This window comes from Neovison vison, chromosome 7 (assembly GCF_020171115.1).
Source record: "Neovison vison isolate M4711 chromosome 7, ASM_NN_V1, whole genome shotgun sequence".
Classification (NCBI taxonomy): domain Eukaryota; kingdom Metazoa; phylum Chordata; class Mammalia; order Carnivora; family Mustelidae; genus Neogale; species Neogale vison.
In genome coordinates this window covers 51,599,487-51,625,074 of record NC_058097.1, presented here as the reverse complement: position 1 = coordinate 51,625,074, position 25,588 = coordinate 51,599,487, and the positions used below count along the sequence as shown (strand labels likewise).

The following is a 25,588-nucleotide window of genomic DNA, read 5'->3' as shown; positions in this document are numbered from 1 at the left end:
CTTGGTCACAGGGGGCCTGAGATGGCTGCAGAAGCTAAGAGGTCTGTACTCCATGCTAACGTTAAACTTGAGGTGGGATGGCCTTAGTTTTCTCGCCTCCACACTGGTAGTACTGGGATCCCCTGAGGCCGGCAGTGGCATTGTTGGGAGAGACCATTAATAAACGCAGATGATCAAAAGCTATAAAGATATGATCCAAGAATTTGTTACTTTCCTAATTAGATTTTCTAAAGAGAGAAAGAAAAAGACGCATGCGCCCTTGGAAGAAAGTCTGGCAGACTTCAACAGCCTCCCACTCACGGTGCTTAAGGCGGTCGGTCGAAATTCATTGAGGGCTCCCATCGCGGCCACAAGTGTTTGGGGTCATGTGGCCCCGTGTTTGGTGGGCCAGGGCTCTTCTACCTCTGACTCCCACATTAACCCCACCCCCCAGACGTCTCTGGGCCCACCTGCCCCAGGCAAGGGGCCAGCACATAGCTGTCACGGCCCCTGTGCTCACAGTTCAGAATTCAAGACATAGGGAAGTCATGAAATGGAAAATTCTAGTCTCACGACGACCCCAGACCCATCCCTGGAGTCATCACTGTTAATGCTTGCCTGTCAGAAATGAACCTTCACGCGTGTATCTCTTCTTACTCATTTCTTTGGAAAACAGAATCAAGATACTACTTCATACCGTTTAGCCTTTCGTAGTATCTGGGACGTTTTAACAAATAAATGCCACTTCCTTACCCCTCCAGTCTTTTAGTGTGAAAATATCCAAACATCTTTAAAAAAAAAAAAAAAACTTGTAAGAATTATCCACAAACTTCCCTAACCTCCCAATTTTATTGGTATTATATATGTCTTTTTATTGTATTTTATTTTTATTATATATTTTATTTTTTATATGTCTTGTTTTATTTTATTTTATATTTTATTATATTTGTCTTATATATATGTCTTATCACGTATCTGAGCATCCTTCTATCGGTCCGTCCGTCCTTCTTTGTGAATTTATTTGTGATACGTTTCTAAAGTAAGCTGTAGACATCAGAACATTGCCTTGCAAGCAATCCCATATTTGCTTATGGGATTTTCTTTTAATAGAGAATGTCTGGGGCACCTGGGTGGCTCAGTCGGTTAAGCGTCTGCCTTCAGCTCAGGTCGTGATCCCAGGGTCCTGGGATCAAGTTCCGCATCGGGCTCCCTGTTCAGAGGAAGAGAGAGAGGGAGAAAGAGGATGTATACCTACAGCGTAGTGCACAAATTTGAAGTTTGCTGGGTTTTAAGAAATATACACAGGACCCCCACCCCTCTCAAGAAATAAACTCCTCGTTTTGAATGGCTGGATTCCAATTTTTGCCAGGCCCTGATGGATTTATCCAGCCCTGCATTGTTTCAAGTCTTGCTTATCAATGATCTTGCAATGAACATCCTGGTATATATTTAACTGGGCACCCCCTCAAGGCCACCGATCTATTCCATAAATTTCCAGGGGTCACGTCCTTTTACCCCTCTGACAGATATGATGGGGTAGTGCCCAGAATGTCAGATACTGGTTCTTGGAGGTGGGACACGGTAGGATAATTTCTCCTCCATCCTAGAGAGCCTGGGAGTGGGGCCGGCTGATCTTAAGAAGTCACTAGCCAAAGAAATTAGTTACTAAGTGTTAAAACGGCTGGGCTGCGAAAGAAGCAAGCGCATACACAGGGGGTGTCTCCTGTTTTAGCGGAGGTGGTCTGCATGCATAAAATGTTGCCAACTGATCTCTCAAAGAGGTTAGTCTAATTGCTCTCCTGCCAAGAGCAGGCAAGTGAAAAGAGCCTGTTTCTCTGTACTCTGGCCAAGGCATGAGTCATTCCACTGGGATGGAGGTGCCCAGAGGAGATGCTGATGCTTGCCCAGATGGGCTCCAGGCGGAATTTCAGGTGGTGAGGGAAAGGTACTCCTGCGACGGAGAACAGCCCAGCCTGGGGAACTGCAGCGTGTGTCAGGGGAATGGGGTGCGCTGAACCTGGCTCAGGCTTGGGGAGGCTTGGCAGTGTTCCCCAGAGAAAGGCAGGTTGACCACAGGTGGCTGCCATGAGTCAGCAAGGACAGCTGGCGGGGCTGCTAAGAGATCCTGCGGGCTGGATTGCATTCCACATTCCCGCTGGAAGCGTGGGACCACTCCCAGGAAGGGGAGCAGCTCCAGCCCCACGCAGAACCCAGAATCCCAGGCCCGGATCCTGTCATCTCCTTTGCACACATGGTCTGCGTCTCTTGATCCGGGGGTTGTGAGTTTGAGCCCCGTGTTGAGTGTAGAGATGACTTTAAAATCTTTTAAAAACACAGGGCGTACACACACATTCGAACATTTTTCGGTTCATTTTTGTCCATTCAAACACCAACTACAATTGGGTTTTTTGGTCATTTCGCTTCACTTTGGTATCTCCCAGCACAGGGTGCAGAGTAGGTGCTCGGTAAATATTTGTGGGCTGAATGAATCAATTTGCCCCACCTCTGGCAAAAAGGCCTAAAGCTCCAGGGTTGGGGAGCTCTCCTTGGGCATCAGGCTGGAATGTCCCAGGAAAAGAGGTCCCTGATCCCCCTGTCACTGCTCATTCTTTTTTTTTTTTTTTAAGATTTATTTATTTATTTATTTGACAAAGAGATACACAGTGAGAGAGGGAATACAAGCAGGGGGAGTGGGAGAGGGAGAAGCAGGTTTCCTGCTGAGCCAGGAGCCTGATGCAGGGCTCGGTCTTAGGACCCTGGGATCACAACCGGAGCCAAAGGCAGTTGCTTAACAACTGAGCCACCCAGGCACCCTCCACTGCTTATTCTTCAGATGAGACCAGAGAGGGCTTGTGAGTGGCTTCAGGTCACACAGCAAATCTAAGGCAGGCCTGCAAATGGGCAGGCATTGCTTCTTGGCACATCCCTGGGATATCCAGGAGGGACATTGACCAGCAGGTTGTTCTGTTATCATAGTGGCTAATGGACGCTGAGCATGTATATGAACAAAAGCTCTTTAAAGAAAGTCATACAGAGCAAAGTTGATTTGTGTGTCTGTGTAAGGGGGAGCGTATTGTCCTATGGATTTTAGCACAATTTTAGCTAAGATCTGAGTGGCAGCAGGGCTGCATTCCTTCCAGAGGCTCTTGGGAGAATCTGGTTCTTCTGCGCCTTTCCAGCTTCTAGAACCTTCTAGAAGCCACCTGCATTCCATGGCTCCTGGGTCCTTGGTACGTCTCCAAAGCCAGCGGTTCGCTCCTATGTGCCCAACTCTGTGCTCTGACCACAGCTTCTGCGATCACAGCTTCTCCCCTCCCTCTCTGAAGGACCCTCGTGATTAAATTTCGGGCCACATGAGAATCTCCCCATCTCGAAATCCTGACCAGAATCGCAGCCGCGAGACCCCCTTTCCCCGCAGTGTGACTTAGTCACGGGCTCTGGGGATTGGGGTGCACACGTCCGTGGGGACCACCGTCCTCCAGGCAGACCGTACAGACGTGCCTTCCTGAGTCTGGCTTCCTTCACCCTCGTCGCGCCTTCGAGAGGCATCCACGCTGCTGTGGGTCGCAGCGGTCATCTCCTCTCATTGCCAAGGGCCGTCCCGTGGTGTGGACGGCCGCTGTTGACGTGCTCACCCGCTGGACAGCGTCTGTGTTGTTGCCAGTTTGGGGGGATCGTGAACAAGGTGACTGTAAACACATGAATACAAATGTCAGCATTCGTTGCTCGTGGGTGAACACCCAGGAGGGGGAGAGACTCCGGTTTCAGATCTGCTTATAATAAGATAGTGCAGGGGCTCCTGTGGGACACAGTGCGGGGAGTGTAGCCCTCTTGGTGTCGGCTCCGGTCCAGATCTCCAAGCAGCGAGATCCAGCCCCGTGTGGGGCTCCGCACTCTGCACCAAGTCCGCTTGGGATTCTTGCCCTCTCCCTCCGTCCCATCCCCCCTCCCACCGCCTCGCTCTCAAATACATAAATAAATCTTTAAAAAGTAAGCCGGTTTGGTGAGATACAGGACTACCGTATATAATATAATATGATAATAATATTCCCCAGGAGTTAAATACTCCGGTGGCCAAGGGGAGGGAGATGGAGTCCCACTCTGAGAGGTCACGTGAGTTTTCCGGGGGCAAACCTCTATCTCCTTGACTACTGCCCACACCCCTGCCCAGACAGGAGCACATCTGGGGAGCACCGGGCGCAGGGACCCAGAGACGTGCCCAGCAACGGCTCCCAGCTGGTTAGGGGTCAAATCGTGGAGCCATGGTGCTTGGGTTCCTATCCCGGCTCTGCCTCTCTGTGCTTGAGCTCACATTTGCAAGGTGGGGAGGGGATGTCAAGGGAGTGGAGGAAGCCAGGCCCATCACATAGCAGGGACGTGCTACGTGCCAGCCATCGCTGTCGGTATTAATATCACTTCCTCAACAAATATCAACTGGAGGGCTGCTCTTGGCAATGAAGACGGACCCAAAAATAAATAAATAAATAAAATAATCCCTGGTCTCACGGAGCTTACATGCAAGCAGAGAAGGACGGCAATCAACAATCAGGGAGACACATAAACCGTGAGAGTGCCTGGGAAGATGCCCAGTGCACTGGTGGCGTATAGACAAAGCAGGGTGACGGGCTGGGGTGGGGCTTGAGTGCAAAGAGGGTGTTAGGTGAAGCCTCACTGACAAGGGGCAGCAGGGTGCTGTCTGTCGGAGCAAAGGCAGGAGGCAAGGGTGCCAAGCATGGTGGAAGGCAGAGAGGGCAGTCAGTGCAAAGGCCCTGAGGCAGGCCTCGGCCTGAAGGGTCAGAGGACCAGCAAGGAGATCAGTAAGCAAGGGTTGGAGGTGAAAATTAAGGCGGAAGGGTCAATGCAGCTCCTGTGGGGTCTCGTGTTCACGGTGAGGGTGTTGATTTTTCTTTGAGTGAGGCAGGTGGGTTGGGAGCAGAGGAGAGACAAGAGCCTACTTAGTTTCTAACAGTGGGGAGAACTGTCGCTGGGGTGCAGGGGTAGAAGTAGGAGACCAGTAAGGCGGCCACTAAAGTCCAGTCGGAGGGACTTCCTATCCTCCTCATCCTAAGGCCCAGAGAGGGTAAGTCATGTATTCAAGGTCACGGAGCTAGTTGGTAGCAGAGCTTGAGTTCAAATCCAAGTCTACCCACCCTCAACCCATCTTCCTTCCCCACTGTGGACGGGGCTGCCTCTGGAGATGGTGACAGGGCCCTCATCGCCCGGGATCCTAACCGGGGATGGATTTGTTTATTGCACACCTACTCTGTGCCAGGCCCTGGGGATAAAACACTGACCTTAACCCACACACTGCTCTAGTGGCAGAGGAAGGGGTAGAGGTGCACTGACAGGTAATTATTAAGACCACCTAGGAAGACTGCTGTGTGACCTGAGGGAAATATATTAACTTCTCTGGGCCTCCATGTCTTCCAGCAGGAAGTAGTGCTCACCATACCCACCTCATGGGGCTCTGGGAGAAGTCCGATAACGAATGTTTTTGACATAGATTTTCTCTCTGGGCGAATCCCATGTTCTTCCTCCCCTTCTGCCAAAAGGAAGTCAGAACAGGGTCTTTCAGGTCGGAGGAGGCCAGAAGAATGGGCAGGCCTAGGTCACAGAGGGCCTTGAGCTGCGAACTGAGGGACTGCGGCCACGTGCGGGGGTGGACAGGTGGAAGGGGCTGGAGGCCAAGGGACTGAAGGGCCTGGTTGGAGGGCGAGAGGGTGAGGAGGAGACCAGAGTTGGATGGGCTCAGTGTGGACAGAAAGAAAGAGAGGGCCAGGGCTGGGCCATTCTTAGAGTCTCACGTTCTAGGGTCTCTGGAGCAGCAGACCAGAACCGGCAGGCTTGAGAAGGCTAATAGGCAGGAGCTCAGCCAGCGGCCCATTATGTTGGCCGGCGTGCTCTCTGCTGTTTCTTCTGCGGCCAGACTGATCCAGCTCCATTGTCACCTTCATTCCTCTGCTCCAGTCGAGCGATAACTCCGTGCCAGGCCCCAGACGTGGTGTGGGAACAAAACAGGCTTGTCACCCTGGGAGAGTCAAGTCCCCCTGGGGCCAGATTTGATTTACAAGCTGGGGAGCGAAGGCACACAGCACCTGTTTGAGGACACACAGTGGGATTTGGCCAAGCAGGAAGGGGTGGGGGGCGTTCCCGGCCTGGAACCCTCAAACACAGACAAGGGTGAGGGCGGGCCCAGCATTCCTGGCCAGAGGAGCTGCAAGCACAAAGGCCCGGAGGTGGGAATAGTGCTCAGCGCAGGCGCCAGTTTCGGGGTACCCAGGGAAGGCGGGACTGGGACAGAAACTGCCTGCAGGGCCGAGGTTCAAATCCCAGCTGTGCCTGGAACTTGTCATGTGTGGCCTTGGTCAGATCACTCTCCCTTCCTCCCATTGTCCCGTCTATAGTATCGGCACATGTGAGGAGGCGGCATTTGGGCCTCGATTGTTTATTTAATGAGCAATTGGCTGTTCTGGGCTCTGAGAGCACACTGATAAGGTCTGCACACTGCTGGCCTGCAAGGGGGCCCAGCTGTGGGCATCTCGAAGGGGCCGGGCAGGGGGTTTTGAAGTGCAGGGGGCTGAAAAGTGGTGAGACAGGGGAAAGGACATCACAAAAGCTCTTTGACTTTCCATCACTTTTTTTGTTTTTTTAAGATTTAATTCATTTATTTGACACAGAGAGAGAGAGAGAGAGAGTGAGAGAGGGAACAGAAGCAGGGGGAGTGGAAGAGGGAGAAGCAGGCTTCCCGCCAAGCAGGGAGCCGGACTTGGGGTTCGATCCCAGGACCCTGGGATCATGAGCTGAGCCGAAGACAGACATTTAACAACTGAGCCACCCAGGAGCCCCATCTCTCTCACTTTCTTCTTGGTCAGTGCCTTCGTTCACTCCCGTGTGCACTGGGTCAGTCAGATACAGGAGAGCACCAGGGACGTGACCCCCTGGGTGGAGCAAGGACCGTCCCTGCTTGGGGGGGGGCATGAGGGAGATACCCTCGTATTGATTGATTCATGCCATCCATGAATATTTCAGGGACTCCTGAAGGGCACAGCATCTTTTCCCTGTCAGCATCTCCCTTTTCCTCTCCTGCCAACCGGGGAGGACATCTCTCCGAGGGGCTGTCTGATCAAAGACCCAAACAGTGCTGCCCACCAGAGGGAGTTTCAGCTTTCCCAGTGTTTACCAGGAGCCAGGCGCCTCCGAGATTATCCCTTTTATTTTTATTTTTTGAAGATTTTATTTATTTGACAGAGAGTGGGTGCACGCATAAGGAGGGGGAGCAGCAGGCAGAGCGGGAAGCAGGCTCCCCGCTGAGCAGGGATCCTGATGCGGGGACTCAATCCCAGGACGCTGGGATCATGACCCGAGCTGAAGGCAGACGCTCTCAACCGACAGAGCCCCCCAGGTGCCCCTATATTATCCCTTTTAATCCTCAGGTAGGATAAGAACCCTGAGGTAGAGATGACTGTTATCCTCATGGGACAGATAAGGAAACTGAGGCTCAGGGAGGTGAGATCCGCTGGCCAAGGCACGGAGAGCACCAAGAACCAGGCACTGGGCCGCCAATCCGTCTAATGGGAACTGACCACCTCCAAGCGCCCACTCCCTGGGCTAATCTGCCTAGCAACCAGTAACATCACTAATTCCATGCCCACACTCCTCTCCACACCCCCTCCCCCGGAAGCTGACAGTCATCCCGGAACAGTGAGGTCACTACAACTTTGCCTCTTGGTGGAGCATGCGACTCTTGATCTCCGGGCAGTGAGTTCAAGTACTTTTTACGTGCTCACGACAGCCTTATGAAGTACCGATTATTACTACCCCCATTTTATGGATAAAAAAAACAGGTGGCACAGAGAGGTCCATTGATTTACCCGAAGCCACACAGCAGGTGGGACGCAGAATTCAAACCCCCATATTCTGGCTTCAGAGTTTACGCCCTCCATCAAGACACTGCTACTTCTCCCGTTTCCCTTTTGCCGTTGGAGAAAGAGTGTTGAAGTGTTGGGCCTCAGCTCGGCTAGGAAGTGCCAAAGCCATGTCCAGCCCCAAGGCTGTGCTCTTCCTCAGGCCTGTACCACTGTGGTTACCCAGGGCCACACCCCCTTCAACCTGTGAGGTGACCAACCCTCCCTCCTCATCTCCACGGGAACAACCCCCAGTTGGGGATAAAGGGCTTTTTGCCAACAGTCTGTAGCCCCTGACACCGGCTTCTCCTGCAGACCTTTCCGAGCCTACCTAGGGACAGGGACACTGTCCCTGGGAGGCCCCAGCCAGCTGAGCCTCCCCTGGGCTCCTAGAGCCCTCCAGCAACCCCAGGCAGAGTACACAGTTCTCAAGCTTCTCTTCTTCCCCTCCAAGACTTACCGGGTGCCAGGCCTTGGAGAATCTCTCCATCCCTCAATCTCTGAAGCTGGTAAAGGCCTTCAGGAAGGATCCTGGGGGCTCCCCGGGCCAGTCATGGCCTTCAGGGGACCTCCATTAGCTCAACTGTCAATAAGCCAGCTGGGTTTTCAACCTCTCCAGGCCCCACACTCCACCTCCTTTTTACTAGAAATAGTTGTTTTAGTTGGAAGGTCTCCCCCCTGCCCTTTAATTACTTATCCACTCATTCACTGAATATTTTGTTAAGGTAAAACTCACAAGAGTGCTGTACACAGGGCTTTGGTCAACAACTCAAGGAATTTTGCACAGTAGGCATGCTGTGTAATCAGCCCCCACATCACAGTCTCCCAAACCCCCAAGGATAACTGCTGTCCCGCCGTCTGGCACCTTCTGGCACCTTCTAGCACCTTCTAGCAACTTCTAGCACCTTCTAGCAACTTCTAGCACATTTCCTGTATTTGAACTTCCCGTAATTGAAATCATGGGGTCCGGACCCTCCTGCGGCCCGTCCTTCACTCAACACTGTGTTTCTGAGTTTCATTTGTGTGGTCCCCAACCCTCTTTATATATAACAGCATATTGGTAATAGCCTCTTTGCCATCCCGAAGTGAAATCCACAGACAACATAACCTACTTACACATATACTGGTTTGTTTTTTGTTTTTTGTTTTCCCCAGTTCAGCGTTGTCCTCAGTGTACTCTAACGAGGCATGAATGGAAACGGCCCAGAGTGGCAGCTCAGGAAGGGCAGATCGGATTCTGCGGGGCTGGAAGTTTGGAAGGTGGCAGGGGGGCTCTCCTTAAGGGAAAGAACCAATGTGTGTGACTTGGCCATAGGGAGAGGCGGGATGTTTATTTAGAGTAAGAAAGAGAATTATAGCGACTTGCTTCATTTTGAAAGCTGACAAACCCTCCAAACATTCCAGAAAAATGACACAAACAAGCTTTTGGATTCATACACTTCAGACCTGCGCCTCCTCCTCCACCTCTTGCTTTCCGGGTCAGGTGCCCGAGGACAAGGGATGTTGTGATGCGAATCCTGCAGTCAGCCACCTAGAGGGAATGCGGCCTTGCTAGGACAGGACAGGCGTGACAGCAGACCCCATAAATACCATGGGGGGGCGGCAAGCTCCCCTTCACCTTAGCGAGGGCCCCCCAATACCCACCCCTCTCCCACACACCAGGGACAGGAGACCCCAGGGGAGGCTGTCACGGAAAGCTACAACGGGTTGAATGAATTTTGCTCTTAGAACATCTCACTTTGGGAAATTTTGCGGCTTTGTGGACCCATCATGGGGACTTTGGAAAGGCAGCTCAAGTGAGGGGCTTGAACTTTCGGACTGTTTCAGCTTCGGGGTGCCTGGCGGGCTTAGCCCGTAGAGCAAGAGACAACTCTCGATCTCAGGGTTGTAAGCTCGAGCCCCATGTTGGGTGTAGACATTACTTTAAAATGTTAAAAGCAGGGACGCCTGGGTGGCTCAGTTGGTTAAGCAGCTGCCTTCGGCTCAGGTCATGATCCCAGCGTCCTGGGATCGAGTCCCACATCGGGCTCCTTGCTCGGCAGGGAGCCTGCTTCTCCCTCTGCCTCTGCCTGCCTCTCTGTCTGCCTGTGCTCGCTCTCGCTCCCTCTCTCTCTGACAAATAAATAAATAAAATCTTTAAAATAAATAAATAAATAAATAAATAAAATGTTAAAAGCCAAAAACAAAAACAGAAGTGTTTCAGCTTCATGGTGACCCCTGGGTTGGGTTTCAATGGTGGGCTCTGCACTCCATAGACTTGCAAGGAAGGAGCGGGCAGAGCACATAGCTTCTGTGGCCTCGGTTTCCTTGTTGGTAAAATGAGGTGGTGAGTTAACCTCTTCCTCAAGGGTTGAGGCAAAAGGTGGGGGAGAGAAAAGCACTTAGCCCCGCTTTACAGTTGTGAAGGGCTCCGTGTCCCACGGGCTGTGTGGCTTTGGGAGTCACTCAACCTCTCAGTGCCTTGCTTTCTTCATTCATAAAAGGCAGCTAATAGCCCTCCTGACCTCAGAGTCTTGTTCTGGGGTTTGGGTAAACCATCCCCACCTTGCAGATGAAGAAATGAGGCTCAGGGAACATTTGCTGCCAGGGTTCCCGTGGGGATCCGAGCGCCCCTCACCTGTCTCTTGCTCTCCCTCCCTCCTGCCCTGAGAGTCCTTTGCCCACCACCCACCTCCAACCTCCAGGACTGACGCCTGTCCTCACCTCCTCCCTGGTGCTCACGGTGTCTCCCCCACACTCCCACAGCCAGAAGTTGTCCGGCGAATATTTCCGGTACAAGGGCGTCCCCTTCCCCGTTGGCATCTACTCGCCGGAGAGCATCCGCATGGTAGAGAACGCAGACGTTCAGGATGACGACATCTTCATCATCACCTACCCCAAGTCAGGTACCTGCCAGGCGCGGGGGGCCGGGGTGGTGGCCACGGAGCCTGAGAAGGGCGCGCGGAGGGGCTGGGGGTCGGGTAGGTAGGGGTGGGGCTCTGGAACTGCTCCTTACAGGGTTGAACTTGGCCTTTGTCCTGATGAATCCCTCCGCCCACCAGGTGTCCCTCCTTCCTCCTGCCAGGTGGGCTCTTGGGTCCCCAGGGAAGCCTCCCCTGACCTCCCAGCTAAAGCAGCTTCTCCACCCTGTCCCTCTCCAGCCTCCTTAACTAACTCTCCTTTCCTTCGGAGCGCCTGTCACCATGAGGACCTATATTGTGCTTTTGTTTGTTGATTTATTCTCTGGTTTCCTCCCTGGAACAGGAGCTCTTTGAGGGCAGGTGGTTTAGTGGGTCTGGGCCACTGCTGTAGTCTTTGAGCCTAAAACAGTGCCCGGCACCTAATAAGGATTCAGTAAATATTGGCGGAATAAAGGAGGCGGGGAGGGAGGGAGGGGGAAGGGGATGCTCTTAATTTTCTCCATTCCGTCACTGAAAAGCTGCTTACTAATCACCTGCCGTGTGTGGCGACCCAGCTGTGGGTAGGGAAGACAGCTGTCAATTTGTTGGGAGAGACAGACTTTATTTCAATATGCAATCACCTCTATTACTATGTAATTAGGGTTGGAATGGGTGCCCTCAAGGAAAGGTGCAGGGAGCATTGAATGTAGGTAACAAGAGTTGCTCTGGGGGAGGGCGCCTGGGTGGCTCAGTGGGTTAAGCCTCTGCCGTTGGCTCGGGTCATGATCTCAGGGTCCTGGGATCGAGCCCCCCATTGGGCTCTCTGCTCAGCAGGGAGCCTGTTTCCTCCTCTCTCTGCCTGCCTCTCTGCAGGCAGGGAGATTGTGATATCTCTGTCAAATAAATAAATAAAATCTTAAAGAGAGAGAGTGCCTGGGTGGCTTGGTTGGTTAAGTGACTGCCTTCAGCTCAGGTCATGATCCTGGAGTCCCAGGATCGAGCCCCACATCAGGCTCCCTGCTTGGTGGGAGTCTACTTCTCTCTCTGACCCTCCCCCTTCTCATGCTCACTTGATCTCCCTCTTTCTCTTTTTCATTCTCTCTCTCTCTCAAATAAAATAAAAAGAGATGGGGATGAGGGCAGTCTTCATCGGGGAGAAGACGTTCATGTCCAGATCTGGAAGCCGAAGAGGGCTTTGAGTGGGAAAGTGTGTCCTACACAGAGAGGAGCACATGCAAAGGCCCTGGGGTCAGGGAGGCTTAACGAGACTGAAGGAACAAGAGAAGATCAGCAAGGCTGGGGAGAAGACTGGGGCACATGGGTTGATGAAGCATACCTTTGGAACCAAGGAGAGGTTCTCCGGTGACTTTACTCAAAGTCCCTCGAGGAACTTTTAGTGAGAAAAGGGACAGACTTCAGCTTTTCCTTCTCTAGAACAATGGGGATTGACTCCTTTATTTCTTTTTCAAGACATTTTTGAGATGTCTTTCACCATGGAGTTCCATGAGGGGTATTTTTTGAGATATAATTCATACCTCCTACGATTTGTCCATTTTATTTATTTATTTTCAAAGATTTTATTTGTTTGACAGAGAGAGAGATCACAAGTAGACAGAGAGACAGGTTGGGGGGGAAGCCCGAAGCGGGGCTTGATCCCAGGACCCCAAGATCATGACCTGAGCTGCAGAGGCTTAACCCACTGAACCACCAAGGTGCCCCCAATTTGCCCATTTTAAAGTGTACTGTTCTCTGGTAGTGAAAGACTCCGCATATAGACACCCCCCCCCAAGCCATTGATTGCCTTTCTGTAACCGCTTGGCTTTTAGGGGGTGATACTGGTCTCCTGTTTAAACAGGATACCTTATGTGCATAGTCACGTAGGCAAGGGGGGTCGCCTAGGTACGTGGGCCTAGTCACGTAGGCAGGATGTTTCTCTGCTGAGTAATAAGGTCCAACTCCCCCTCCTCACTCCCCCTCCCCGCCTTTTTCTTCGCGCGCCGGGGTCCTCCAAAGCCAATCCGCAAACACCAAGTATGCCTTTTCTAAATGTTCAGATTGTAAGCCAATCAGCTCTGCCCCATCCAAAACTTGTTTGAATCTGTCCATAAAAATCCTGCACCAGGGACGCCTGTGTGGCGCAGTTGGTTGGACGACTACCTCCGGCTCAGGGCGTGATCCTGGAGTCCCGGGATCGAGTCCCACATCAGGCTCCCAGCTCCATGGGGAGTCTGCTTCGCTCTCTGACCTTCTCCTCGCTCATTCTCTCTCTCACTGTCTCTCTCTCAAATAAATAAAATAAAATCTAAAAAAAAAAAAAAAATCCTGCACCACCCCAGCCTGGTGTGCTCAGCTAGCAGGAGCTGCTGACCACCCACAGGCGCCTGCGCTACAATAAAGAACCTCTTGCTGGTTGCATCCTGTGGCAGTGTTGAATTCTTGGGTAAGGGGATCCACGGGTCTTACAGTAGTAATGTATTCACAAAGCTGAGCAACCTTTATCACTATCCATTCTGGAACATTTTCACCATCCCAACAAGAAACCCTATACCCATTAGCCATCACCCCCAAAACCCCACATCCCCAACCCCAAGCTATGGCTACCATGAGTCAGCTTTCAGACTCGATGGATTTGCCTATTCTGGACATTTTATATAAATGGAATCCTACCATGCAGGGTCTTTTATGTCTGGCTTCTTTCACTTAGTACAACGCTTTTGGGGTTCATCCATGCCATAGCACGTGTTAGTGTTTCTTCATTCCCTTTTATGGTGGAATGCCGTCCCATAGTATGCGTTCTATTTTCTGTTTATACATTCACTGGTTGGTAATTTATTAGGCTGTCTGCATGCTTTGTCTCGAGTAACGCTTCTAGAAACATGGGCATCCTGTCTGTGGATGCATGTTTTCATTTCCCTCAGAGTTCCCAGTTTTGAGAGACACATAGTCCTATAACCACGGTCACAACCAAGACACAGAACAGCCCCATCGCCCCCAAATCCCTTCACACTGTTGCGCAGCCAACTCCTCCCTCAGCCGCAGCCCCTGGCAACCACTGCCGTTTGTGGCCCCTAGAGTTTCACCTTTTCCGGAATGTCACATAGATGGACTCCTACCATCTATGTGCAGCTTTGCCCACAAGTGCATGGAAATATTTTTCTCGGGGAATACTCAGATGTGAGATTTCAGAATCTACTGAAAGTAGGTTGGCTCGACTTTATGAGAAACTGCCAAGCTTTTTTTCCAAAGTGGCTTCATTTTGCGTTCTCACCAGCGACATTGGCGAGCTCGTCAACCAAGCGTCCTTCCTTGCCAACACTTGATATTGTCGGGCTTTTCTGTTTGTTTGGTTGGTTTCTAAGCCATTGGAATAGGTGCATATTGCTATCATTGTTTTTTTTTTTAAGATTTTATTTATTTATTTGACAGAGAGAGATCACAAGTAGCCAGAGAGGCAGGCAGAGAGAGAGGGGAAAGCAGGCTCCCTGCTGAGCAGAGAGCCCTGGGAGGCTCGATCCCAAGACTCTGAGATCATGACCCAAGCCGAAGGCAGAGGCTTAACCCACTGAGCCACCCAGGCGCCCACAACTATCACTGTGGTTTTAATCTGCATATCCTTGGTGGTTAAGGATGTGGCTTACTGGCCAATCACATGTCTTTTTTTTTTTTTTTTTTTTTTTTTTCAGATTTTGACAGAGAGATCACAAGTAGGCAGAGAGGCAGGTAGAGTGGGAGGGGGGAATAAGCTGCCTGCTGAGCAGAGAGCCTGATGCGGGGCTCTGTCCCAGGACCCTAGGATCATGACTTGAGCCGAAGGCAGAGGTTTAACCCACTGAGCCACCCAGGTGCCCCAATCACGTGTCTTCTTCGATAAAATGTCTGTTCAAGTCTTTCGCCCATTTTTTTAGAAGATTTTATTTACTTGACAGAGAGAGACACAGCGAGACAGGGAACACAAGCAGAGGAAGTGGGAGTGGGAGAAGCAGGCTTCCCGCCGAGCAGGGAGCCCGATATGGGGCTCAATCCCAGGACCCTGAGACCATGACCTGAGCCGAAGGCAGACACTTAACGACTGAGCCATCCAGGCGCCCCTGTTTTCCCCATTTTTTTAAATCAAAACTGTTTGTTTTCTCATTATCAGGTTTCAAGATAATTCTTTTTCTTTTTTAAGATTTTATTTATTTGACAGAGATCACAAGTAGGCAGAGAGGTAGAGAGAGAGAGGAGGAAGCAGGCTGCTTGCTGAGCAGAGAGCCGGACATAGGCAGATCCCAGAATCCTGAGATCAGGACCTGAGCTGAAGGCAGAGGCTTAACCCACTGAGCCACCCAGGCGCCCCCAGCTTCTTTCTTTAATTTGAAATGTATTGATTCTGTTCTTAAGAAGTAATGCATTCAAAAAAGAAAAAGAAGAAGTAGTAGTAGTAGTAATGCAGTCATAGTTCAAAATTTCAAGAGGTACAAAGGGTTTGCCCCGAAAGATCTCTTTCCTTCTGCAATCACCAAGAGCCTCTGTGTATCCTTACAGAATTTGTACGTGCAAACAGAAAGGTGCCTAAATACATTGTCACTTTTCCCCCCACGGTTCACACACTATCGGTACCTTTCTGTATGGTTTTGTTTATATTTTTGCTTTCTTTTTCTTTGTATTTGTTTAGGAGGGAGAGGGGCAGAGGGAGAGGGAAGAAATCTTAAGCCCCCAACGTGGGGCTTTTTCTCATGTCCCCAAGATCATTACCTGAGCCAAAATCAAGAGTCAGGCGCTTAACTGACTGAGCCACTCAGGCGCCCCTCTTTTTCCTCCTATCTTGACATCATCCCATCTTACATTTTAAGACTGTGGACCAAGAACTTCCTTGCTCATTTGTTTGTTTACGGTTCCATAGTATTCAGTAACATTGGATGCAAGGGAATTCTTGTTTAAACAGTTCCTGACTGATGAATATTGACTAAGTTTTCAGCCTTTTTGCCTTTATACACAATGCACACTTTATAGCCAATGCTGCCTCCCACGCAGATAGCATTTTCACAACCTACGCATATATCTGTAGAAAAAACTCCTAGATGCGGAATTCCGGGGAAAAGGGTCTGTGAATGTGTGATTTTGATGGCCATCGCCAAATTTCCCTTCCCTGAGCAGCCGGTTTCGTCCAAAGCCACTTTGAGCCGGATGACGATGGTTTCACAACAATCTGAATCCATTTAACGCCACTGAGCTGGACACTTTAAAAAGGGTGAAATGCGTAAGTTTTACGTTAGGCGTTATTTTACTGCACATCAGCAGAATAGAACATGTGAACTAGTGGGGGTGTTTTAAACCCATCAAGAGGGTAAGGAGAACCCCAGGGGATACAGGAAGAGCCCAGGGAGGGCTCAGCCAGCCACTCCCCCTGGGCGGAAGCAGAGCGCCCAAGGAAGTCCGCTGGGGGAGCGGGGTCGGGTGGGCGGAAAGTGTCGCCGGGTGTTCAGGGCCCTGCCGGCCGCTGTCCATCACGGAGCCAGCTGGGAAGCGAGCCCCATCCTGCCGCAGGGTTCCTCCGGCGCCCTCTACTGGCAGAGGTTACCATTGCGCTGGGCGCCGGAGACCTGCTCACGGGGTCCCGCTCCCATCTCCCGGGAAAGGGCACCGGAGAGTGGACTGGGGGCAAGAGGCAGGGCATCAAGAACCCGCGCTGGGTTAGTGTTAGAATCCAGGGCAATACCGGTGCGCCCGACGGGCTCAGGTGGTGAGCCGTTTGACTCTCCCCATCTCGGCGTCGTGGCTTCGAGCCCCACCTTCGTCGCAGAGACGACTTAAAAGCAGACAAGTAAAGGCGCCTGGCTGGCTCAGTCAGCTAAGCATCCGCCTTGAGCTCAGGTCCGAGTTCCAGGGTGGTAGGATGGAGGCCGCCATCAGCTTCCAGCTCGGCAGGGTGCCCGTTTCTCCCTTTGCCTCTGTCTGTAGCTCCCCCTGCTTGTGCTCTTTCTGTCAAATAAATAAAATCTTGAACAAAACAACAACAAAAACAGAGATCCAGGGCAATATAATACTAATAATAGGTGACTGTTAATATTATTATTATTATTTCTCATCTTATTTGCCGATAGTCTCCTGGAATCCGGACAAGAGAAGCAGGTCATTGACGAGTTCCCTTTCTGCTATGTAACATTTGTGTGTCCCCCCAGAAATCAAGGGGTTACTCCCGAGAAGGGGTAGTGAAAGCAGCTGAGATTTTAATTTAAGCCCCGACACCTGTATTGATTTAATTGCAGATTCCCCTATGTACTAGAGGAATGCTTCTGCCTCACATATAAGCCTCAGAGTCCCAGCCACGGAACCTACTAGAAGCTTATTTGTCATTCCTTTAAACTCCACACGGGGCAGAATGCGTGGAGGAAAGTGGGGGGAAATCCATGCACCCTCGGCATTCTGGCTCTTTCCATCTCATGGCTGTGCCATCCCCGGGAGCCCCAGTTTTCAGGGGCGTCCCCACAACCAGCCAGCAGAGAGGGAAGGGGGAGGGGCCGTGTAGGAGGTGTTTATGGGCCAGGCCTGGAAAAGGCTGCTTGTCACTGCCACCTGCACTCACTTGGCCAGAACTCGGTCACATGGCCCCACACGCAGCTGCAGGGGAGGCGAGGGGAATTCGGTCCTGTCCTAGTCCTGGTGGGGAGATGAAATGGGGCTGGGTGGACAACGAGCCAGTCTTTGCCCTGCGTGCCGCTTCCTGGCTTCGCCACCTTGGCCACCAGCGACTTTGTTTCTTTGAGCCTTGAGGTCCTGCTCTGAAAATCATAATAAGCAGCAGCCCCAGCTTCCCCGCTGGCTGGCCAGGAGGCATCTGAGAAATCCGATTCTGTTTCTCTCTGCCCCCTGCCCCCCCCACACCCATCTTCGATTAATTTGCCCGATATCTCCTGACAGGCACCAATTGGATGATTGAGATTCTCAGCTTAATCCTGAAGGATGGGGACCCATCCTGGATCCGCTCGGTGCCCATCTGGAAGCGGGCACCCTGGTGTGAGACCATCATGGGGGCCTTCAGCCTCTCGGACCAGCCCAGCCCCCGCCTCATGAGTTCCCACCTCCCCATCCAGCTCTTCACCAAAGCCTTCTTCAACTCCAAGGCCAAGGTGCGGACAGCCGGGGGTGGGAGGTGCTGTTGGGGTGGGGTAGAGCATAACTGACTGTGGATTCAGCACGTGTTTGTTGAACACCTCCTAGGTCCCTGGCCCTGATCTAGAACCGTGGTCAATACGCCCGCATTCTAAGGAGTAACAGGCAGAGAATAGATAAGGAAGCTCTTTAAGATGCCAAGGTGATAAACTCACATCAGAATGGAGCAGGGTGTGGGGGCGTCTGGGGGAAGAGTATTCCAGGCATAGGGAAGAGTAGGTGCAAAGGCTGGGGGCCGGTGTGGCATGCCTGAGGCTCCAAGGAAGCCTGTGTGGCCAGAACCAACTGAATGAGGGGGAAAGGAGTAGGGATGAGGTCAGGGAGGTTACAGGGTCCCAACTGTGCAGGGCTGCCTGAGCTGTGGTGGCAACTTCGTTTGTCCTCTGAGGGACAAGAACCAGGGCAGGGTTCTGAGCTGCAGAACGGGAGCCCGCTTGGGTTTTCACAGGCGCCCTCTGGAGGCAAGGTGGAGAACAGACCGTGGGGGCAACTGCAGGGAGTCCAGGTGGGGGGCCTTGGTGACAGAGACCAGGATGGTGGCCGAGGAGGTGAAGGAAGCGGGCTGGGTTTGGGGTGTATTTTGGAAGTGGAACCAGGAGTCGGATTTGCTGACAGATGGGGTGTGGGTGTCAGGCAGATGAGTCAAGGGTGACTCCGTGGTGTTTGGCTTAAGCAGCTGGGAGGATGAGGCTGTCGTCACCTGGGATGGGGGGCGGCGGGAGGGGAGACTCAGGGGAAGGTGGAAGCTCTGTCGTTGGCCCCGGGCGGCTGGGTGAGGGTTGCCAGTGGGCAGGGAGATAACTGAATCAGGATGTGATAGGACAGATCTAGGCTGGACATACGTATCTGTAATTTGCTGGTCCACACAGAGATGGATGGAGTAATTACACCCAGGAGACTGGTGGGATTACCAAGGAAGTGAGTGCCTGACTGTAGTCTCGGGGAAGGAGACAGTTGCCAGGGAAGGACATATCTGATGGGGCTGGAGGGAGCTTGGTTGTGGCATATGAAGCAAGTAAACAGAGTGAGGCCAGGTCATGGGGGCCTTAAATGCCAGGCTCAGGGGTTGGGACTCTTCCCTGGGGTACTGGAAAGTCGAGGAGGGCAGGGTCAGCTCTGGGTATAGAAAGACCTTCTGGGGCCATGTAGAGGCTGGGAGGCTGGGAAAGAGGCTGAGGTCAGGGACCAGGCAAGAATGGATGAGCTAGGGCCTTGGCTATGGGAATAGAAAAGAGGGTCAACACCTCTCATCCTGATCTCCCCCATCCTGAGCCCCATGGCTTCCTCCTCCAGTCTTGATTCCCTGAAGCCAAACTGTCACTCTGCCTGGTCCAGGAATGGTCCTTCTCTCCTCCTAAAATGTGGTTGCTGGGAACTCTCCCCATCCTCTGGGATGTGGCGTACTGATCTAATCTTAGCAGGACAATCCCCTGAGAAATCTACCCCAAGTCGTTCCAGCTGTAGGATAAGAAGAAAGGAGGCTTGGAGACATGCAGTCTTTGGGGCTGGGGTCCTGCCTGTGTCTGACAGCTTCTCGTCTCTCCCCAACATCCACACCCAGGTGATCTACATGGGCCGGAACCCCCGGGACGTGGTGGTCTCCCTCTACCATTACTCCAAGATCGCTGGGCAATTGAAGGACCCTGGCACGCCGGACCAGTTCCTGCAGAACTTTCTCAAAGGCGAAGGTGAGGACTGGGGCAAAGTGAGGTGAGGGGGTGCCCCTCGGTCACCCGGACAGGAAGGGGGTGGAGAGGGGTATGAAGGAGAGGGAGGCAGAGATCCCAGGCATTATGGCGAAGGAGACAGGGGAACAGAGAGAAGGATATAGACAGACACATAGATACAGAGAGGAGAGAAACAAAGAGACAGAGATGCAGGAAAGAGACAGAAACAGAGAGATGGGGTGACAGGGGTTTTCAGGGGGCCAGGTGTGGGGGGTTTGGGGGAGGCATCCAGCTCTGAGGCGCCATGTCTGGGGCCACGTGGGGCCAGTGAGGCACACCCCCTGCCCCAGCCCCAAGCCCTGGTTGGTGTGGTCTTGCTGCCCGGCCCTGATCCACCCATCCCTCCGCCCGCAGTGCAGTTTGGCTCCTGGTTCGACCATATTAAGGGCTGGATTCGGATGCAGGGCAAAGAGAACTTCCTGTTTATCACCTACGAGGAGCTGCAGCAGGTGAGCCCCCCGCCCCACCCCAGCCCAGCACCCCCCACTCCTCCCCTCCTCATGCCCACTTCCCTTCCCCTTCCCTTTCTGCAAGGCCCACCCTTCCATGCGATGCACCAGGTACTGGGGGCACAATGGTGAACAGAACAGGGTCCTGAGCTCCTAAGCCACAGAGAGGGCATGGATAAATAAGATAAATGGTAGCCGGAGAGCAGAGTGAAGGAACAAAGGCAAGCCGAAAATGAGTAGGGGAAAAGGAATGTGTGGGGGCACAGTTTTAAATACGGTGGTCAGGGAGGCCTGTGCTGGGGGCGGGGGCAGAGGGAAATGACACTTAAGCAAATATCTGAAGGAGAAGAAGGAGCCCTGGAGCTATCTGGGGGGAAATTGTCTCAGACAGAGGGAACCACACACCAGTGCAAAGGCCCTGAGGTGAGAGAATGCTTGATGTGTTCCTAGGGGAGCAAAGAAGCCCATGTGGCCAGAGCTGAGTTGGGATGGTGGGTGGGAAATGTGGGCAGAGGGGAGACAGGAGGCCCAGAGAGACCTTGGCTTGTCTCTGAATAAGTGGAAGCCAGTGGTCAGCCCTGAGCAGGGGAGGTGATAGGACAGATGAGGCCATGCAGAACTGGGGCATGTGGGAAGTGAGCTTCAGGGATGGCTGTGACCCTGAAAGGCAGCAGAGGGGACTGGTGGAAGGAAACAGCCTTTGGAGTTAGATGGGAATCCTGTCTGGACTCCATCAAACACCCCTGGAGCAGGCACCTGGGAGAGAAAAATGCCTTCTGGCTGGAGCAATCAGGGAGAGCTTCCCAGAAGAAGGTGCCATGAAGAATGCCCACTGCTTTGCTGGGCTGCAAGGAGGATGCTGGGCTTCTACAGGAATAGTCCACAGTGAACACAGCCAACCATTCTAGATTCTTCTTCTTTTTTTTTTTTTTTTTAAGATTTTATTTATTTCAGACAGAGCGAGCATGAGCCGGGGGAAGGGGCAGAGGGAGAAGCAGACTATCCACTGAGCAGGGAGCCCGATGCGGGGCTCGATCCCAGGACCCCGGGATCATGACCTGAGCCGAAGGCAGACACTTAATGATGGGGTCCCAGGTGCCTCCAGGCGCCCCATTCTAGATTCTTAACAAAGATGTTCCCAGAGGCTGGGTACCTGAGCAGCTCCCATTACATGCCCCCTCACTAAGCTCCCTGGACAGGTTCCCTTCTTGCATGCACATTTCAGGTGTGTGTTGTATTCTTTCTGTCAGCACTTTTTGGAGTGGGAAACACCTGCAATTTTTATGTCCAATAAAGCAGTTAAAATTCCCTAAAATGTTGGGGAGCCTGGGTGGCTCAGTTAGTTGGGCATCCAACTCTTGATCTCAGCTCGGGTCTTGATCTCAGGGTCATGAATTCAAGTCCTGCACTGGGCTCCATGCTGGGCATGGAGCTTACTTAAAAAACAAACAAACAAACAAACTTAAATCCCTCAGAGCGTTAGACATATCATCCTTAAAATGGGTGAGAAAGGGGGCGCCTGGGGGCCTCAGTCTGTTGGTCTTCTGCCTTCGGCTCAGGTCATGATGCAGCCCCGCCTTGGGCTCCCTGCCCTGTAGAGGGTCTGCTTCTCCTTCTCCTTCTGCCCCTCCCCCCCGCTCATATTCTCTCTCTCTCAAATAAATAAATAAATACGTTTTTTAAAAAATGGTGGGAAGGTGTGCCTGGGTGACTCAGTGGGTTAGGCCATTGCCTTTGGCTCAGGTCATGATCTCAGGGTCCTGGGATTGAGACCAGCATCAGGCTCTCTCTGCTCAGCAGGGAGCCTGCTTCCTTTTCTCTCTCTCTCTGCCTGCCTGTCTACTTGTGATCGCTGTCAAATAAATAAATAAAATCTTTAAAAATTAAAAAAAAATGGTGGGAAGGGGTGCCTGGGTGGCTCAGGGGCCTAAATGTCTGCCTTCAGCTCGGGTCATGATTTCAGGGTCCTGGGATCGAGCCCTGCTGCATTAGGCTCTCCGCTCAGCAGGGAGCCTGCTTCTCCCTGTCCTTCCCGCTTGTGCTCTCTGTCGCTATCTCTGTCTCTCTCTCTCAAATAAGTAAATAAAATCTTTTAAAAAAATGATGGGAAAATGCAGGCTCTCGGGGCTGCTGTGAGAACCACAGCGGTGGGCACTGGCATATTATTACTGCATAACAAGGTACTGCACAGTGTGAATATAGTTTGTAAGGTAAAAGAGCAAGGGTAGCGGCCAGTGTCCACTGAAGGTGACTGAGGCCATCGGTCAGATACCACGTGTGGTTTTATCACATTTAATCCTTGCCAAGTATGGACAGGTGAGTTATCTATTAGAGCAAACCACATAAAGTTGCCAATATTTGGCCACATTTTGTATGGTTCCCCCCAATATTATTAATACCCCTGTTTTATAGAGGAGGAGCCTGGGGGTTTGGATACTAGAGAGAGTTGAAAACCTACCTGAGTTTGTTTTTTTTTTCCCCACCCTGGTAAATCTCTTCATTTTGGAAGATCCAGAGAAGATTTCGGCATTACCAACCCCGCCCCCCACAACCACTTTTTTTTCCATCTAACTTTATTCTCCAAACCTAAAACTGGGCCATGCAGCCTGACAGAGCTTCTGGGCTGTGCCCCTGGGTGTGAGGAACTGCCAACATGTTAGAATTTCTGGGACACGCCAGTGGTTCAAGACAAGAAAGGGATGGAGGGTTATGAAACTAGGAATGACCTGGAAAATCAGAGCCATGGGGCTGGTGGAGCTGACCAGAAGGCTGGCTGCATTTCAGGGAAGGCAACAAGATAGAGGGGGGCAGGGAGGCAGCAGCTTTGGGCCCTTAAATTTGAGCTCCTCCCTAGCTGTGTGACCTTGGACAAGTGTCTTCCCCTCTCTGAGCCTCCATTTACCAATTGGAGTAAGGACCGCTCTCTGCAGGGCTACTGGCACACTTGGCACAAATACACACGAGAGGCTTGGACCAGAGCTTGGTACCCAGGAGATGTTCAGTCCCCCGTGACTTGAGCTGTCATTGTCAGGATATTTGAGCTGGGTCTGGGTGGGGAGGTTTGCAGGGTGGAGGGTGGCAGCACAGGGCATTCTTGGGAGCGCCATGCCGAGGCTGCAGGGAGGAAAGTGAAGGGAATGGTAAGGTCTGGAAAGAGAGGATGGGGGAGGACAGACCACTTCTGTCCTTGAAAGTCAGGCCTGGGGGGCTGGGACTCCTGTCCCAGGGCACTAGGGAGCCATAGGAGGGCTGGGAGCAGGGAGGAGGGTGGGGCAAGGAGTCCAAAGGGAAAGGACCCCACCTGACCAGGGCTAGGGCTGAGAGCCCAGAGGACAGGAGGAGCAGAGATAGACTGCCAGGGGTGCGGGAGCAGGGGAGACGGAGGGATGGGAGGCTGGCCTGGGACTGGCTCAAGGAGACCACTGTTCCAGGATGGGGAACTGGCAGGGAGTGCAAATATGGGGTACAGACAGGCTGACTCTCACTTCTAACTAAAGTGAAGGTGATTTGGCGTAAGGTGTCCGACTGACCTCTTCACCCTGCTGTGACCTCCATCCCACCCCCGCCCCTTCCCTCCTGCCCACAGAACCCTCCAAAACCTCTAACTGTGAAAACTCTCAGAAACCAGAGCCCGGTCCCTCAGCTTGGAGATGGGGAAACTGAGGCAAAGCATCAGAGTCACACAGACAGCTCTGGGTTGAGACTCAGATGCCTAGATTCAGAGTCTGATTGATGCCCTTCCTTGCCTGGGGTCCCACCTCCCTCCACCCTACCCGGCCCCCCACCCCACCCCTCTCCCCTACCTGCAGGATCTCCACGGCTCCGTGCAGCGCATCTGCCAATTCCTGGGGCGGCCGCTGGGTGAGGAGGCGCTGGGCTCCGTGGTGGCACACTCAGCTTTCGGAGCGATGAAGGCCAATGCCATGTCCAACTTCACACTTCTGCCCCCCAGCCTGCTGGACCAGCGCCATGGTGCCTTCCTCCGGAAAGGTGCAGGGGCAGGGGGTTCTGGGGTGCCACTGCCGGGCTGTATGGCCTGGGCGAGTCACGTAACCTCTCTGGGCCTCAGTTTTCCCCGCTGAAACTTGGGGTTGCTCCAAACAGAATGACCTTCACAGCATCACTGTGGATGCAGGATTGACGCCACCCCACCCCCAGGGCTTAGCCTGGGGCTGGGCACACTCACACTCTTTGAGGCCATCCAGAGTCTTCGTGAGGACTGACTGGGAGCCTCTCACCGGGAGGCTAAATAGGGGCTCCCTAGATGACCCAGGATCCCCCCCCACCCACCTCCAGGTCTTTAACAATGACACCTGCAAACTTCCTTTTGCTATGCAAGGTCACATAGGCATGGGTTCCAAAGACTAGGACAAGTCAACATCTGGGGATGGGTGATTATTCAGCTCCACAGTGAGCTCCCCTAGACCTCACGAGGGGCCTCGTGTAGTATGTGGGGTGTACACTTGCTAAGATTCAAAATACCACGATCCGAATGACATTGGCCCCTGGATTCCAGATTAAAGCCCCATGAGGAAGTGAGAAACGTGAGGGTCGGAGGGATCCCCGCACCTGTCTGGGCACATGGAAGGGGCAGAGTTCCCACCCCTTGCCTGCTCGGCTGTTGCAAGTGTTAAGGAGTGAACCCCATGAACCCAGGGCAGCCCTTCAGCCGGTCCCCTGGCACCAAGTGTGGGAAAGCTTTCATTCCCACTGTCAGAGCCACAATGGAGTTAGCGTAGGGGTTGCAGGAGCCCTGGGGTGAGAAAGCCCTGTTCTAGACAGGGAGGTGAGGGATGGGTCATAACAACACAGTCACACAGGTGACACTGGGGCAGGAATGCTGGGTGGGGAGGCAGATGGATGTTCTGGGCGGAGAGCTTTAAGGGGTCAGGGGAAAACCAGGAAGGCAACAGGTCTACTGGAGGGACAAGTAGGATGGGAGGAGCTGAGGGAGGGAGGGCGCAAGAAGGGTGCCCAGGGGTCTGGCCAGGTGACTGGGGACTGAGGCGGCCACCATAGGAGGTAAAGGGGCAACGTGAAGATGAAGGGGGTGGGGAGGTGCTTCTGGCAAAGGCCCGGAGGTGGGGAAGGAGGTGCTGGCATGTCGGGGGCGGGGAAGGTTCCCACGTTCCTCACCTCGCCCTCCCTCCCTCCCCGACAACCTCCAGGGGTTTGCGGCGACTGGAAAAACCACTTCACGGTGGCGCAGAGCGAAGCCTTCGACCGTGTCTACCGCGAGCAGATGCGGGGACTGCCTACCTTCCCCTGGGACGTGCCCGACGACGCCAGCCCGGACCCCGATCCCAGCCCCAGCCCCCCCGAAGCCTCCGAGACCCCCAACCCGTGACTCTGAGAATAAACGCGGCGCTCCTGCCCCCGGCTCTCGCTGCGCTCTAGAGGTGACTTGCCGCGGTCGGCCGGCAGGGGGCGCGCGAGGGAGGCAGCGGCTGGGAGTGGGGTCGCACCGTGCAGCTAGGGCCTCCGGGGAGGATGAGGTC

General features: G+C 52.9%; 1 protein-coding gene across 1 annotated transcript in view; it reads left to right on the top strand.

The window, feature by feature from the left end:
• SULT2B1 (sulfotransferase family 2B member 1) overlaps positions 1-25,464 on the top strand; it is a 32,719-nt gene extending 7,255 nt beyond the window's left edge. The window contains exons 2-7 of the mRNA XM_044256971.1: positions 10,629-10,768; positions 17,663-17,871; positions 19,476-19,602; positions 19,996-20,090; positions 23,900-24,080; positions 25,259-25,464. Of these exons, the coding sequence (XP_044112906.1) occupies positions 10,629-10,768; positions 17,663-17,871; positions 19,476-19,602; positions 19,996-20,090; positions 23,900-24,080; positions 25,259-25,437 (931 nt within the window). The 3' untranslated portion in view covers positions 25,438-25,464. The remainder of the gene's footprint in view (positions 1-10,628; positions 10,769-17,662; positions 17,872-19,475; positions 19,603-19,995; positions 20,091-23,899; positions 24,081-25,258) is intronic.
• Positions 25,465-25,588: the final 124 nt, after the last annotated feature.